Source organism: Squalius cephalus (assembly GCF_949319135.1).
Source record: "Squalius cephalus genome assembly, chromosome: 9".
Taxonomy (NCBI): domain Eukaryota; kingdom Metazoa; phylum Chordata; class Actinopteri; order Cypriniformes; family Leuciscidae; genus Squalius; species Squalius cephalus.
The window spans coordinates 6,008,714-6,026,579 of record NC_137130.1 but is presented as its reverse complement, the minus strand read 5'-3'; the positions used below and the strand labels follow the sequence as shown (position 1 = coordinate 6,026,579).

At 36.7% G+C, this 17,866-nt stretch overlaps 1 protein-coding gene across 16 annotated transcripts in view; it reads right to left on the bottom strand.

Annotated features, from left to right (window-relative positions):
* Window positions 1-2,012: 2,012 nt before the first annotated feature.
* Window positions 2,013-17,866, bottom strand: part of tns1b (tensin 1b) — a 228,962-nt gene continuing 213,108 nt past the window's right edge. For 13 of the 16 annotated variants that reach the window (XM_079880479.1, XM_079880488.1, XM_079880489.1 and 10 more), the window contains 10 exons: window positions 16,645-16,731; window positions 15,634-15,762; window positions 14,449-14,544; window positions 11,513-11,590; window positions 9,488-9,559; window positions 8,488-8,514; window positions 6,182-6,347; window positions 5,366-5,434; window positions 5,027-5,056; window positions 2,013-2,442 (listed from right to left, as the gene is read on the bottom strand). In XM_079880479.1, coding sequence (XP_079736605.1) covers window positions 2,301-2,442; window positions 5,027-5,056; window positions 5,366-5,434; window positions 6,182-6,347; window positions 8,488-8,514; window positions 9,488-9,559; window positions 11,513-11,590; window positions 14,449-14,544; window positions 15,634-15,762; window positions 16,645-16,731 — 896 coding nt within the window. In that variant the 3' untranslated portion in view covers window positions 2,013-2,300. The remainder of the gene's footprint in view (window positions 2,443-5,026; window positions 5,057-5,365; window positions 5,435-6,181; window positions 6,348-8,487; window positions 8,515-9,487; window positions 9,560-11,512; window positions 11,591-14,448; window positions 14,545-15,633; window positions 15,763-16,644; window positions 16,732-17,866) is intronic. The other 3 variants (XM_079880491.1, XM_079880494.1, XM_079880480.1) reach the window with 1 other exon arrangement.

The window sequence follows — 17,866 nt, the reverse complement described above, 5'->3', positions numbered from 1 at the left end:
TGACAGCGCCTCACGATGGCAGTATGAAACAAAATACTGGAATCTGCCTGAGAAAATCAATGCGAGCGACTAAACAAGTGGGTTTCGCCGAGGGCTGAATACTGGGAGGGAAAGGACGCCAAAATAATAATAATATTAATAATAATACAAAAATAAAGTCACTTCCTTACTTTTCTTTACACAAAGCCTCTTGCAGTAAACATCAGCCAACTCACTTTATCTAAAGGAACTTTAGGATGTAATTCTTATATATGCAAAAGCAACAGTGAGTTCTACTTTGAATCCTATGTCGATCTAAAGCTAAAGAAAAAAGGATGTGAGAAAATATCCAATAATGACAAGCTTTCCAAATACATACACTTTACACCATATATAATAGAATGCTCCTCAAAACCTCATGATTTTGAAATATTAGTCAAAATAAAGAGTATTTCTTTTGGAGGCTAATCTTTATGTAGACTATACAATATATCTATGGGTAAATGAGTTAACATAGCGCAAAAAAAAAAGAAAATATTATACAATAAATATTCAGTAAAATCACTTTTTGAAGTATTTTATATATACTTAGCTTACTTTGGGGAAGAATGATAGTGTGAGTGTGTTTTAAGCGAGGCATAGAGATTCAGTGACAGATTCACACCTTACTGCCAGATACACAATGATACACACTCAGACCTGAAGAGAAGAGAGCTCAGCAAGTGGAGACCAGGAACTGAATGGTGACGCTGGACACTTGATTTGTCTTATATGTTGCTTCACTCAGCTCAATTTACAGCTATCTACTTGGAAAGTGCAACGGAATGGCACGTGAAGTCGGACGTCCATATATTCCTGTGATTTCAGAGATATTTCTCCAAGCGGAAGAAGGTGAATGCAGAATTTGGAATAATATCAGTCCAGATTTTCCGACGCAGTCAGGAATCCTAATCTCACATTGTTTGTGAGCCTGGTTTCTCCCAAGGTTTATTTCCTGCCACTGTCGCCTTTGGCTTGCTCAGTTGGGGCTTAAAGACCATCAATATACAGAAACAATTAAGTATTTGACTGCACTGACTCAACCAGAGAAGAACAACTTGATCTGAATTGAGCAGGATTGTCTTCTGTACAGCTGCCTTTGAATTCACTTTACAACAGACATTGTTATTGAACTGAATTGAACCAACACTGCACTGAATTGCACTGACAATATTCTTTTCTGTAAAGCTGCTTTACAGCTGAACTCTGTTATTTTCCTGTTTATTACTGTGAAGCTTCTGTGAAACTATCTTGTATAAAGCACTATATAAATACATGTGACTTGACGATATGCATGACGTCATGCAAACATGGCGGCACTGAAATAGATGTGCACAGACAATGATGAACATTCACTTTTAAGCAAACTATACAAGCAAAACAAAAGCAAGCATTGCACAGAGAATGCAATTTGGGTGCTGTACTTTTTGTTTCGCAGTCAAACACCTGCAAAATCGAGTTTCAGGCAACAGAAAACTTCAGTAGAAATGTCTCGTATCCGACTTCAATAATGAACCTGGAAATCTGACATCAGGTGCCATTGTATTGCACTCTTTCGAGTAGAGAAACATCAGTTAGCTGCTGGATATTTCTGGACCAGAGGTGAACGAAGACGCTGAATTACTGAATCAACAACTCCAGCATCCCACGTTCTCTCAGAGGAGCATCTTTGAGGGTGAAGATGTCTCACCCGTCCTCACTTATAGCTTCTCCCAGGTCTGTTATATGCGAGGGACCTTCAAAATCCCCACAAGGTTTTGAGTTTATCCAGAGTGGACTGGAAATGAAGTGTCCACTATGAAGTGGTCTTGAGAAGGAAAAGAGTTCATATGTACAGTTTTGACGAAGCAGCTGTGGTTTACCAAGATATACAAGAACGCTTGAATAATGATTGGTTTGTCCTGACTGCTCTCTTATCTTTGGTACATCAGCCCCAGATTTCAGCCTCCTCATCAACCTTTTTTTTTTTTTTTACTTTTTCTTGTCCTTTTTTTCTAAAAAACAAGCAACAAAATCACTGAGATCATTTCCACGTCCCCTGCGAGTGAGATGAAGATCACCTCCTCTCTGTCCTTCACTCCTCTACGCCCACAGTGCACTTCCTCTGTCCCTCTTCCTCACTACCGTCCGAATAACCCTTCCTCACACATTCACAACCACACGTACACGCAGCCTCTCACCCAAACATACAGAACGAAAAACAGAAACGTAAAAAAAAAATAAAAAAAAAATCAAACAGAGCAGAATGGAAGTCCTCCAGAAAGCAGCGCTGTGTGAAGAGTTCACCGCTTCTGAGAGTTGATCATCACTTTAGAGACGAAGTTGACGATGGCTGTGGCCGGCTGATCGGGATCCATCTCAGCGAACAGGTGACTGACGTTGTCTGTTGTGCTGCCCTGCTTTCTGGCCACAAAGCCAAAGAACCTGTGAAGAAAGAAAGAAAAAACCTCTTAATATGCAGTATTTGAGTGAATCTAAAAAGAACATTTCCAGGTCACTATCCTATGGAAGCTTGTTTCCACTCCAGAATAAAAAATTAAGAAGGTATTTGTGACTTTTTATCTCACAATTCAGACTTTTTTTTCCTCACAATTCAGACTTTTTTCTAAGAATTGCGTAATATAAAGTCGTAATTACGTGTTATAAAGTCATAACTGCGAGATATTAAGACTTTTTTTCAGAATTGTGAGTTTATAATTCTGAGAAAAAAGTCAGTCTGTTCCTTCAGAATTGGACTTTATAACTTGAAATTGCGAGTTTATATCTTGGAGTTCTGAGAAAAAAAGTCAGAATTGTGAAATAAAAAGTTGTAATTATCTTTTAAATGGTTTTATTCCATTGCGGAAACGAGCTTCCATACTATCCTCCCCAAAAATGAATATAATTAGAAAATTATTAGGCTGTGAATCTAAATCTGAAATATAACCGTCCTTCGGATGAGACGTTAAACCGAGGTCCTGACTCTCTGTGGTCATTAAAAATCCCAGGATGTCCTTCGAAAAAGAGTAGGGGTGTAACCCCGGCATCCTGGCCAAATTTGCCCCTTGGCCCCTGTCCATCATGGCCTCCTAATCATCCCCATACACTGATTGGCTTCATCACTGTCTCCTCTCCACCAGTAAGCTGGTGTGTGGTGGGCGTTCTGGCGCAATATGACTGCCGTCGCATCATCCAAGTGGATGCTGCACATTGGTGGTGGTTGAGGAGATTCCCCCATCTATGTAAAGCGCTTTGAGGTCTCAGAAAAAGCGCTATATAAATGTAACGAATTATTATTATTATTATAACAAATTAACAGATTTCTGTGATTAATCACACCTAAAATAAAAACTTGTAATCATAAATATATTTACACACTGATCCCTGAATTAATGTAGAATTTAAAGGAAGCATATTTATAATAATGTTTGCTAAATTACATATTTTTCAACTTGAGATGTACAGCTTATTCTGATTTGGAGAACGGATGCTGAATTAATTGCATTATTTTCTTTTTTTTCTTTTGTGCTAACAGCAGAATTCCAGAAATTATATATACACGACTGTTCACAAGTTTGGGGTCAGTAAGAATTTTTTTTTTTTTTTTTTTTTGGAAAGACGAAATGAATACTTTTATTCATCAAGGACACATTCAATTGATCAAAAGTGACAGTAAAGACATTTATAATGTTACAAAAGATTCTATTTCAAATAAATGTTGTTCTTTTGAACTTTCTATTCATCAAAGAATCCTGAGAAATAAAATGTATGACGGTTTCCACAGAAATCGGAACTATTTTCAACACTGATAATAATCATAAATGTTTCTTGATCATCAAATCATCATATTAGAATGATTTCTGAAGGATCATGTGACACTGAAGACTGGAGTAATGATGCTGAAAATTCAGCTTTGATCACAGGAATAAATTACACTTTACTATATATTCACATAGAAAACAGCTGATTTACACTGGAATCATATTTCACAATTTTTACTGTATTTTTAATCAAATAAACACAGCTTCGGTGAGCAGAAGAGACTCTTTTAAAAACATTAAAAATCTTAGCGACCCCAAACTTGTGAACGGCAGTGTATATATTATATATATAAATTGACTACCAATTTCGGAGTCTAAACTGTTTCTCCACCAAATTTTTCGGGGTTTGTGGGAATCATATACAAACTCCACCAAGTTTGTGAGAATCATATACAGTAATAAGAATGTAATAAGACCCCTACCTCTGGTCATAAAAACATGGCTAATAATTTCTTATAGCAGTATTGTACATATGAGCTCTGGCACACATGGTGACATTAGTGAACATGTTGTGAAATGCACAACCCTGTTTTACCGCTGAACATATGAACCCTGCAGTATTGTTCCTTCTGTGGTGGTATTATATTCAGGCTTCATCTCCTGAACCACAACAGCAGAATGATGTTCGCCGTGATCATGTGCTTTCATCCTCAGTCCAGTCCAATGATCTATTCTTCTTCTCTAACATATCTGCCTACTGCATCAACAGCACAGCGCTTTATAACACAGCCGCTCCAGAACAATCTCTTTCAAACTCTGCCCAGATCGAGCCGTGAGGGCTGTCACATGCCTCATTGCTCTGGGAGCGTAAAGTGTCTTGTGTTCTGAGATCTGCTCAGATTGTGTGTGAGAGGATCATATTATACCTTATACCCCCCCCCCCCCCCCCAAGGATCACTTATATCACTTATATATAATAGTCACTTATAAAAGTTTTTTCAAACGAAAAACCCTGTATGTTCTGTGGCCTCAGAGAGTAAATCATCATGCCACACATGTGTGAGGGTTAGCAGGCTAGCATCAGGTTGTGTTAGCAGCACAATCCCGCTCATTCATCATGACACCCCTGAGCATAAGCATTTTATCCCATGATGCACCAGGGAGGGGGAGCAGCGCTTGACACTGATGCATATCTAAACTGCTTTCAGATAACAACGTCTGCTAAGCTGCAAAAGATCAAGTTCTTTGTTATCATAGCTGGTACTTACTTTGCAGTGCCACCCTCAGGTTTGCTCCACCTGGAATGACATTGAAACAGATTATAGATGTTTAACTTAGGGATTTGACAACTAAAGCATTAGCTAAATAACAGTAACACATTTTATTTATAGAGCATTTTTGATATTCTCTTAAGGTTAAATTAGCTTTAGAAAAATCCTCAATTGTAATAATGAGCAACATCAACAGAAATACTGTAAAAGCACCACTAATAAAGCTAATACACTTAAACATAGTTCTGATCCTGTCAGATCCACAGATCAATGTATAAATGCAGTGACATTGACTTTTGTGTCAAAAGTAATGCTAATGTTTCAGGGTTTTCTTACTTCCTCTCCTGTGGATCAATGTCGCAGAACGTGACCGTGCTGATGGGATAATGACGCCTGAAGAAAAGCCTGTGGAAGAAAGCACAGGTATGGGCCTTTAAAACATGTTCACATGTAGCTTTTGAAAGAAAGAAAGAAAGAAAGAAAGAAAGAAAGAAAGAAAGAAAGAAAGAAAGAAAGAAAGAAAGAAAGAATGAAACAAAAGAAAGAAAAAAGAACGAATGGAAGAAGAAAAGGAAGAACAAAAGAACAAACAAAAGAAAGAAAGAAAGAAAGAAAGAAAGAACGTATGAAAGATGGAACAAATGAAAGAAATAAGATAGGAAGTACGAAAGAAAGAAAGAGAAAACAAAAGTATGAATGAATGAAAGAACAAAAGAATGAAAGAATGAACAAAAGAAAGAAAAAAAGGACAAATAACAAAAGAAAGAACGTTCAAACAAAAGAAAGAATGAAAGAAAGAACAAACAAAAGAAAGAAAGAAAGACAGAACAAAAGAACGAACAAACGAAAGAAAGAAAGAAAGAAAGAAAGAAAGAAAGAAAAAGAAAGAACGTTCAAACGAAAGAAAGTACAAAAGAAAGAGCGAACAAAAGAAAGAAAGAAGAAAGAACAAATGAAAGAACAAACAAACGAAAGAATGAACAAAAACAAATGAACGAACGAACAAGCGAAAGAAAGAACGAACAAAAGACAGAAAGAAAGACAGAACAAAAGAACGAAAGAAAGAACGAAAGAAAGAACGAAAGAAAGAAAGAAAGAAAGAAAGAAAGAAAGAAAGAAAGAAAGAAAGAAGGAATGAAAGTGTTCCCTCACTTTCTGTGGTTGTCAGTGAGCGTGATGCCCTGCGCAGACACTTTGAAGTGAACGATGGCTGAGGAGACAGCACTGCTCGTCAGGGTTTCTGAGATGGCTTTAGAGATGGCCTGAGGTCCAGTCAGAGACTCCATGTCCACTGAGTTTATGTACAGGACATTACATGCTGGGAAACACAGGGAAACATGCACTGATGAAAAGCCATGTGACATCTGCAAACAATTCAATTACAAGCAGGATGCATCTTTAAATAAACTCTAACTCTTCACACATACTGTGATCTCATCAAACATACACACACATATCATTAGTATATTCTGCATTTGCATAATCCAGTGGTTCTCAAATTGTGGTTTGTGGGTATTATTTATATATTATTACAGTATTTAATAATATTTTGTATTAGCCTTTATTTAATGTTTTACAATTTATTTTTAATTTTAGTAATTTTATGTGCTTTTTGCCATTTTTATTATTATTATTTTTAATATATTTCCATATTTTTATTTCAGTTTTAGTTTTAGCACTTTTAGAGCCCTATCATACACCTGACAGATAAAGCGTCGTCGGGAAACTCAATTCGCGTATCTACCCCGAATTGATAAAATAAAATAAAATTCTGTATAAAAAATTATAAGGAAACACCAGTACTTTGTTTAGGCTTGGCTTGTAGGGAATTCCAAACCTGCGCACATATATTCAAACGCACATAACTATAGAACCAATTCTAAATGCGCATGTGAACGCCATCAGCGTTTCTCACAGGTTTGCGTTTAAAGTCTGTGTAGAGGGAATGGTGTTGTCTTAGCGGACCCTAATTTAATAACAAATGATCGTTGTGACGGAAGCAAATCAATCAAAACTAACTTTAGATGGAAAATAACTTTATTAAAGAACCGCTATAAAGCCAAAACAATCTCTGTTACCTTAAATTATACGTTTGTAAAGCTCTTTGAAACAATCTACATTGTTAAAAGCGCTATATAAATGAAGATGACTTGACTTGACCCGGTGTAATGCAGCGCCAGGCGTGACGCAAGTGTTTTTTGCTAGCTTTACTGTGACGCAGTTATCATTTTCACGTCCTGCGCCACATTGTTTAAATAGCAAATGCATTTGCTCCCATTTGTGCGCCCATGGGCGTGCTGGTCTGAAAACGAGGTGTGTTCAGGCGCACTATTGGTGCGTTGCTATTTTGAGGCAACTGAAATAGACTACAGACCAACAAAAACCTCAAAAATGTCTTTTGTTATTTAAAGAGCACGTTAATAATATGCGCCTATAGGCGGGTGCACAACGCGCATACACTTTGTCCCATAGATGGTCAGCTTGCGCTCTTTAACCTCGTGCATGAGCAGATCCGTTTGCGCTCTGGAGAAGCGTTCAGTTTTTCCGCTTGCAAATTCCGCCATGTAAATAGCGAATGCACCATGCCATGGTGCGAGTGCAACTGGCTTTTAAAGGGAATGAGAGACGAGACGTTACGCCCAAAACACACCCATTACTCATTAAGAGAATAGGGACAACTCTTTTAGACCACGCGCTGGTGCGCCGACCATTTTTCCCGTTGTTAAACTAGCAAAAGTGGATTCGGACACTCCCTAAGTGCACTTGCACCGTGTGCTTTAGACCATGCGCTTAGATCGTTAAAATATGGCCCTAAGTTTTTTTTAACTCATATTTGTGTGTTTGTGTGTTTTCTTACATTGCATCAGGTGTTTCATTCTTGGGTGAAGGATGCAAATCAGTATTAGTGCTTTATTTTGAACATATACATTTAAAATATTCTTTGTATTTTTTCTTTTTTTTTCTTCTTAAATTTGCAGTTTTCATTATTAAAGTTTTCACGGTCTTCAAATGCAGATGATGGTTTGTATACCGGTTTATCTTTATTAAAATAACTTGATCTACATTGCTATAGAAATATGTACTTTAACAATTCATGATTGATTGGCGTATGATTGGGCCTTGAAAATGAAACAAACCTAGAATGAAAGAAACTGAGAACCACTGGCATCATCTATCAGTAGATCCATGCATAGTAATCTAACATCAGTCATGAAAGAACATGCCATATTCAATCAGAAAGGTGTTCTTGAAATACAATCGAGGCCTTGACAGACAGCAGCAGCCAAACAGTTTTTAGCAGACAGGTAAAGGTGCTTCTGGAGGTCTGAACCATCATCACATGCACAGACAGTAAAAGAGGAGTGCGGCTCTCTCTAGACACGGCAGTCAAAGTCAGGTTAAACACGACAACACAGATAAATCAATGAATTAAACACGCAGAGCATCACTGGCTTTACCATGGGAGTCAGATGAACTCTTCTGCCCTAAATCATTTCCACAGGAGTGACACCAGGGTGGAGAAGAACATGGCAGTTGATATCAGATAATAAACAAGTAAAAATGCTTGGACTAATAGAATAAAATTAATGTATCAAGAGAGCATTAATAAAGAGCTAAGATGGATAAAAATTGCTAGTAGATTCAAATCTACCAATAAATGATCATTTTCGAAGGCTAAACACTTAAAAACCTGATGAGATTGTACCTTATTTAGGGGATTTTGCTGAATGAAGTTGTGCTAAACACAATTAACATTAATGCATTTAATTCTGTTTTTGAACAAATGTTCCAGATTCAGTGCATCACTTTCATTGACATTGTAGATTTTATATTATGGTAACACTTTATTTTACATTGTCCTTGTTGCATGTACTTACAATAGTAATAACAGTAAATTATGCATAATTACATGCAATTAACCCTCAACCAAACCCTAACCCTATAGTAAGTACATGTTGTTAATTAATATTACTCAAAACTTAATTAAATAATCACACTCTAACAATGATAACAATGAAGTGTAACCTAACCTATATTACCTATTACCTCTATGAAGAATGTAGTTGAAGCAAGAAAATATTAACTTTTTCTTTTTACTAATTAGTTTACATTCTCTAGGTTTCCATTTATGTATAATTCATGCAAATTCAATGTATTATATCTATCAGAATTATAGACATTAGCTATATCACTAGCATTTAAGGCATAATGTTAATTATTGCATCCAAATGGTATAATCAATCTTTTGGAGTGCTCTCGGAGTATGCATTTATTTGTCATTTTAACTGTTGGAAATGGAGCGTAAAAGTGGACTTCAAAGATTTCTTATCCTGTTGCGCCCTCTATAGGCCATGATCAACAACTAGTCGACGCTAAGCTAAAAAGCATCATGGATGACATTACTAGAGCATACTAGTCTGTGCAACCCCTATTAGACACTGATGTAAATATCCTCACCTGCACCCTGTTTGAGCATCTCTGCCGCCGGGTTAGTAGGTGTTGCAATCTCAGGTGATTCCTCCAGAGGATCTATAAAAATGACAGGAGGTCAGTGTTTAGACTGTGCATATTCAGTCAGGTTGAGTGCTACTACGATCCTTCATTCTGCTGTGGGAATTCTTGCTAGGCTAGGAATCAAAGCGCCTGGCAAACATGCGTTCACTCTGTGTTTGAACAGGTCCGTGGCTTCATGCCCCCTGACACCTGGATGGCATATAGCAGTTGGCTGAGGACGGAGTCAGCTGAACACGCCACAGTGCAAAACTCAGAAAACACTCACGATTATTCACCCTGGGCAAACAGGACATACATCATCATGACAGAGGTCATGATGAGTGGGAATGTACAGTACATGTACACAAACTCATACAGTGGGCTCCAAAAGTCTGAGACTACTAGTGAAAATAGTACTTTTTTTCAAACAGACATGTTTGAACAAAGGAGTGCAGAAGCATCAGGCTCTTATATGCAAATTGTGCGATATTACATTAAAATGCTGGATCAAAACACCAAGATGCACATAAAAAAATCTGAAATATGCATATAAACCGTATTCGCTCCCATGAGAAGTATGCACATGATAAAAACACATTTACCAAATCCATTTTCCAGACGTGCATGTAAAATAATCACGGCATGTTGTAATTACCGTAATTGCTAGATTTCAACTTGTAAAAAGCGTTCATGTCCTCTTAGAGCCTGTAAGTACAGCTTGTAAAAAGCTCTATACCACCTGATTCATTTAGGCATTGATAGTGTTCCCATAAAACAACAATTCCCAGTCTGAGGACGTGCTCCGAATAGAACGTCACGTGTCAGATATATATATAAAAAGCATCAGCAGCTTGTGCAGTGAAAAAAAAGAAAAGAAAAAAAACCTTGATTTTGATTTTCCCAGAAGAGATAATTCAGTTCTCTTGAACTCATGGAATGGAAATGCTGCTTTATTTGCAGATTTGGTCTATATTATTATTGTTCACAAACAGTAAATTAAATTTTCAACTTACATCAAAACATGGCTAACGGCACAAATTTGATTAGGGACCTAGAAATAAAATAAAATAAAATAATAATAATAAAAAAAAAAAGTTATTGTTTTCCATTTTTCAAAATCCTCAAATTTATTTCACATTTAAATAGGGATGCACCAAAAATGAATATTCTGGGCTGAAACCAAAAATTCTGGATGCACTTGGCCGAAAACCGAAAATGCTTTTAAAAATAATTTATTTCTTATTTTAAATGAGCTTTTTTCTCATAATTGTATTAATATTAGACCTTTTAATGAAATTCAATAATTGTAATGATACGGAATTTAAAAAATACAAGCATAAAAAAATAACCAAAATTGTTTTGAAAGTAACACTAAAATTGAACAGAAAATACATTAATATTAAAAATAAATGTATTATTCTTTATTCAGTTCTATGTAACAGAATCAGATTTAACAGATATATTTTTGACCAACTACCTAAATAATGTATTGTCCTACAAAGCTATTATTATCAGAGCGTATCAAAGAGTGGATCAGTGAACAAGACGGCAGCGTCATTTTACCAGAGTTGCCCAGCAACTCCCACACCTACAGTAGGGCTATTACAAACAGAAACAAGTATAATACTACATAGAAATGTCATGTTGCCGCGTTCTTCGAGCGAGACTTTGCTGTTCCGATAAGCATGAGCGGTACATGAGTTGAGCGCTCGCATGGGCCGTTAGCAACTGAGCCACATCCAAAGTCGAGAGTGAAACCTGAGCGCTGAACACTGAGGCGTATGGCGGGGTGGCATATATTTTTGGCTCATATTTTCACCTCTTTCGGGCAAAAAAACGAAAACGCCATTTTCGGCCGATAAATTTCGGCAGCTAAAATTTTCGGAGCATCCCTGCATTTGAAGAAAAGACAAATGCCATGTTTTCAGAGTGGTCTCAGACCTTTCAGGACCCCACTGTGTGTGTAGAGAAACAGATATGATTTCTCACCTCTGGTTGGTATGACTAGTTTGCAGGGTAGAGCCAGTGGAGTGATGGAGTGCTGGTAGACCAGTGCAGACAGGCAGCCTGGACACAGAAGATGAAAACAAAATTGGGGTCAGATTTACGAGCGGAAATCAGAGGAGGGCATACTTTACATTACAACTGCCCTGAAGAGGTCAAACTTTGATGCCAGGCCTGGCAAACCGTAAATCCATGTTGCTGAAGAGTTGTGGCAGTGAAAGTTAGGAGGATAGGAAGGACAGGAATACTAGCATGTGGCATGTGGTCTTTCTTTATTAAACCCCTGCTTCAAATATTTGACTATATTAGGGAAAACTAACTCTGGATGGGCTTTGTTAGGGCAAAATCTTTCCTCCTGCGCATGAGAAATTGCTACGAAGCTGCGGAAGCAAAAAACGTGGAAAGGAGTCATTGTTGCCAATTTTAAATGTTGTTATCAACTTTTAAACTCTCCTCCTTCAACAATCAGATTTTATCAACACTAACAGGAAATGAAGATTGTTTACTCATTCCACTTTAAGGCCCCTTACAAGAATTTGTTCACTCTTAAACAGCTACTCGCCTTACATTTTTTCCAAACCTGACTTTCCTCTTTCCACGGAGTGAACGAGGACAGATACTGTCAAGCTCAAAAAAAGACAAAAGGCACCACAAAATTAGCCTATATGACTTGTGAACGATAATTCAAGTCTTCTGAAGCCATATGATATATTTGTGTAAAAAAACAGACCTAAATGTGAAAATCAAATATGGCACTGTAAAAGCATTGTGTCACGTTTGACATCAATGATGTTTAGTCACAAAATTGTTTTGTCAAAAGCTATCATATGACTTCAGAAGACTTAAGATGCTTGGACTACTTTTATGATATGTTTATGGTGCTCTCTGTCCTTTTAGGAGAAAAGAATGAAAGATTCTACAGAAATTCACTTTCTGTATCTACTAGGGGTGTAACGGTTCAAATTACTCACGATAAGGTTTTTACCACGGTTTTAGGGTCACGGTTTTGGTTCGGTATTTGTTATGTTCAGGGGGGAAAAATAATGAAGTAAATTAGAAAACATTATCAAACTTCAAGCAGCAGCACAAATAAATACAATAGAGCAAAGATAGAAATAAAATAAACAGTGCTTTTCAGGTTATTTATGTACAGTATCTTTCAGGTATAAAAATTGAATAAAGAAATCAAATGTGAAACAACATTGCATTTAATCTTCACTGTATAAATTAAATAAAGATGAATCATTATTAAAGTTACTAGAGTTACAAGAATTGAGTGATTTCCTCGTCTTTTGTTGCTTGATTAACATTAAAAACACATCCATCAGGAATATTAGGCTGCTGTCACTTTAAGACTAATGGACGGATCCAGTACACTGATAATGATACACTTAAGTTGTCTTTCTCGACTGTAACGACATAACATAAGACATAACAGACTATGTTTACTAGGGATACTTGCCAAGGTGGGCATGTGTACAATTTTTGTGTGATTTTGTCAGTTTAAGCGCAAGACAAGAAAAGAGAAATCAATATTTGTATGCTGTCTGAGAGGCGGCTTTCTGTGTGTGCGCTTTGGGTGAGTTCTTAAATTAGTTTATTTTAAACACAGATAGCATCATGTGATGTGCAGGTCTCTCCTGCACTTGTGCGCTATCAACACCCGGGTGATGACGGTGTAAGTGACTGCTCATATTAAGATGATTTAAGACGAACAGCGGTGCAAGTGCGTGCCGAACCATGGGTGGAGAACGGTATGGTTAGATTTTTTACCGAGAACCGTTACACCCCTTGTATTCACAGGAACAAATAACAGCATACTAATTTGAAATTACATGATGACGACATGTTTGGGGTGAAGAGTTTCTGTGAGCAGTGGGCGTCCTGGCAGACTTCCAGTGTCTGGAGGAGTGGAGCTTAGATACTATTGTACATTTATTAACATGAGCGTTATTCCCGAAAACACAGAAATCCTGCCAAATTTCACCCACACCTGCTTTCGTTCTCACACAACACAGTTTTTCTTTGTCTATTCTGCTTTTCATAATAAACACGCAACGAAATGGTTACCATAACAGGATGTTTGAGCTCTTATGCAAACGGCCCAGCCCTGATTTTTTATGTCTCCTTATTTGATGTGGAACAGGGTATATTGGAGAAGACAGCTCTGTCCATTGAGCAGACTAGGCCTCCATGTAATGTGGTCAGCAGACAGTAAATTAGAGAGAGGCCGTCTTTGAGATGTACTTAATAATTTCAGCTGCTTCCATGCTGTCGTTTGGACTACATGTGTTCTACAGCTTTCTGGAAGCTACACGGACAGCTTGATTTAAAGGGAAGGATTCACATGTTAACTTGTACTGAAGAGCAAAAACCACACACGCATTTGTTCTACAAGCTTGACAGATTGCGCTTTCACATTAGTGAACATTCAACAAATCATTCTTGTGTCAATGTTCTGAGCCATGTGGAGCAAGGAAGCAACATAGGCAAAAATCCTGTGAAATATATGTATATTTTGAAAAAATGAAATAAAATCGATTAAAGGGATAGTGTACCCAAAAATGTAAATTCTTTCATCATTTACTCACCATCAGGTTGTTCCAAACCTGTATGAATTTCTTTGTTCTACTGAACACAAAGGACAATATTTTGAAGAATGTTTGAAACCAAATAGTTGTGGGTCACCACTGACTTTCATGGTATTTTTTTCCATACCACAGAAGTCAATGATGCCCCAAAACTATTGGGTGACAAAATATCTAACACATAGGTGAACTATCCCTTTAAAATCGCTTTTGATCTAATTAAAAATTACCATTTTATTTGTTTTTAATGTGTTAGCAACATGCTAACACCTAAAACAGCCTAAAATAGTTTTAGTACAGAGCTTCATCAAAAATTTAAATTGTTTGATTTACCAAAGTATGGCTCGTTAGGGCAGCCCTTCAGTCTCACGCCCTTCGGACTCGTCTCAATTAGGAAATGTCTCACCAACTCGTTAGTGACGTCTCCAGCTGCAATAATGAAAAATAAGAAATAATATATTTGCAATACAATAATTTTGTCATGATATAAAAAAAAAATGTCTTCGTGTCCATTTATTTAATATAATAAACATAAGCAATGCATTTATTTATTTATTTTATTTTATTTACTTAATGTAAATAAAATAAAATAAAATAAAATAAATAAATAAATGCATTGCTTATGTAAATGTAAATGTAAATAAATAAATGTGGAATTATATGAGTAGGAAGAGCATGTATAAGAGACATACAACTAGCACAGCAATTTAAGAAATCAGTTTTCTGGTACAGTGGTCAATTATGTACTTTGTCATTATACAAAAATATTTGACCACAGAATGCCACTTCTGTCAGGACCACTATCTTCAAATACGATTGACAATTAGCATACAGTTAGGATTGGCGGCATGGTTCTGTTCTGAGCAAGAACTCCCTGCGCATCCATGCAGCCTAGCATGAATACTAGCAGCAATAACCCCCCTTAGGGGAAACAGAACAGAACCAACATGAATGTATGCAGATATCATTAATTCATTTGAATGTACAACATAATTAGAGAATTTTAGTCTGATTCAGAGGTAATCAGAATGCCAAATCCTGACTGATGAGAGGAGCTGGGGATGGAGGAGGGTAATTCGCTCCTGAGAAACGCGATATCTGCTGATAATACTGAAGGAGCTTATACATGTATACAGTGATAGGCGTCGTATTCCTATAGGTAGACGTGGATCAGCTGAGACTCAGCTGATGCGAGCTTGACTAACTTGACCTGCCAGAACTGATGCTATGCTTGATGACTGACAAATCACAATCAACTATTTCAGAAAGCTGTATTGAAAAATACTGAGTTAAGGAATGAGTAGATGGTTTACAACTAGGTTAACCACTGACTTTTGTTTTCATCATGAAACTGCATGTGTTTTAGTGTGTGTTGTTGGGTGTGTGGGTGTGTGTGTGTGAGTCTGCTGAGGACACAACAGGATTATGATCCAGGAGGGGTCAGATCTCCTGTCTGGAATGCATTTGGCAAATTATTATCTGCATTAGCCACATGCCTGGAGGAGGCACATGGAATACCTTTCTTTGTAGGCTGCGCTGTTGGAGGTGGTGAGGAAACTTTCATGGCCAAGCCGTAGGCCCCTCTGAATGAATGACTGTCCCGAATGACAAAGGCTCCAGGCTCTTGATCCTTCAACATGTTGATCGCTAAAGCAAGGGAGGAAATGGTTAGATCTCCATAGAATATCATAGTGCATATATGTAAAGGAAAAATAAATCCTTGTCAAAAAGGCTATATAAGTGCAGTTTAGTGTGTGAAAATCCCAATAATAACCAGAACATATGAAGATTTTGTCCATAGCACTGGACATGTAACAATATATATATTTTTTTTTTTATTATTTTTTTCAGATAATATAAACTTTATATGAATCTCTCTTTTTTAAATAAAAACCTGTTTTAATAATAACAGCTACATTAATATTGCAATATAATAATACAGTATTAATAAAATCAGTCCATAAATAAACAGTGACATAGGCTTTGTTAAAATGCCCTACATGCAATGAGTTGATGTACTATTGATTTATGACATGGTTGATTTTTAAATATGCATTCAGCAGAAGTCCCCCCCACCCCCACCCCCACCCCATTATACTGTAATTCCCAAGTTGGAGATGTGAAGGTGAAGGCTATAATATGTTAACAAATTGCTGCAATGTCCCCCGCAGTTTAACACACAGAGATAGAGAGTGAGTGAAGGAAAAAACCTTGCTAAGGAGGTTTATTCGTTATCGTTAAGACAAGTTAATGAAGCAACAGATGCAGATGTTCGCTGGATTTAACCAAGCACATATGTCCAATGCCGTGTGATGTCACTGCATGTGCTTGCGCTTAGAGAGGTCTCCAACGCAGATGATCTAATCCAATAAGAGCACGGAGGAGAACCAGATGTGGAGACCAACAGAGATTGACCTCATATAGGGTGGCGTGAGACATATTTTACTGTTTATGGGAGTTATGAGCCTCCATTTGGGGGTCTAAATATAGATAAATTAACCCTGGAACATTCATATACTGTGTCCTTACCTTGGTCTCTGGAGATATCTGCTTTATACCAGTATTTGGACGTGTCCTGGACAAACTTCACGTTCAGCCTAGTCTCTGGACTTCCATCTGGAGAATGAAATATGCACTTTATTTAGCAGTCCATCAGCTGTAAATAGATATTAGTTTAGTATGCCTAAGCTAATGAATGCACTACTCTTTCAAAACTACACTAATACACACACACACACCTGTTTAAAATTACTCTCAGGATCATCAGTGTCTTATTAAATTATCGACAGCAACACCTATAATAAGCACAAGTTTCTTACAGCCCATAACACCATGTATTATTACAATAAAGTACAGGAGGCTGAATGTATATGTGAATACAGTCATAGCTAAACAGTGTTGTTAGAGAAGCAGCATAGCATATCTGTAATACAGCACACTTCAAATCTCTTCTCTGAGAAAATGCTTGGTGCATAATAAAAATATTAAGGGCAGAATGATATTTTAGTACTATACTAGAAGACATGCAAGAAGAAATAAACAATTACATAATGTTATTTTATGGGCACAGATTTTCAGGAATATTCATTGTTGTCTAATTAATTCTTTCCCTGCCATTGATGGACACAACGCTTCCCCATTGATGGAATTTTCATGTTTTTCAACGTTATATAGTAGGGGGCGCTATTACACATCTTCTGATATATTGAGAAATGCTCTAACATCTGAATATGTTGAGTCCGCTTTTCATATCTCCACTATGGTTCATAAAGTTAATTTATTATAATATACAACACATTTAATAGTTTGGGGTAATACATTTCAAAATGTAATCTATTTCTGTGATCAAAGTTGAATTTTCAGCATCATTACTCCATTCTTCAGTGTCACATGATCCTTCAGAAATCATTCTAATATGCTGATTTGCTGCTCAAGAAACATTTATGATTATCATCAAATTTGAAAACAGATGTGCTGCTTTTTTTTTTTTTCTGTGGAATCTGTGATACTTTTTTTAGGGTTCTTTGATGAATAGAATGTTCAAAAGAACAGCATTTATTTGAAATCTTTTGTAACATTATAAATGTCTTTACTGACACTTTTGATCAATTGAACACATCCTTGCTAAATAAAAGTATTCATTTCCTTATAGAAAAATATCTTACTTCCCCCAGACTTTTCAACGGTATTGTATATTTATTATAAATAATATCCAAAATTCAATGTAATACAATACTAAATTATATAGATG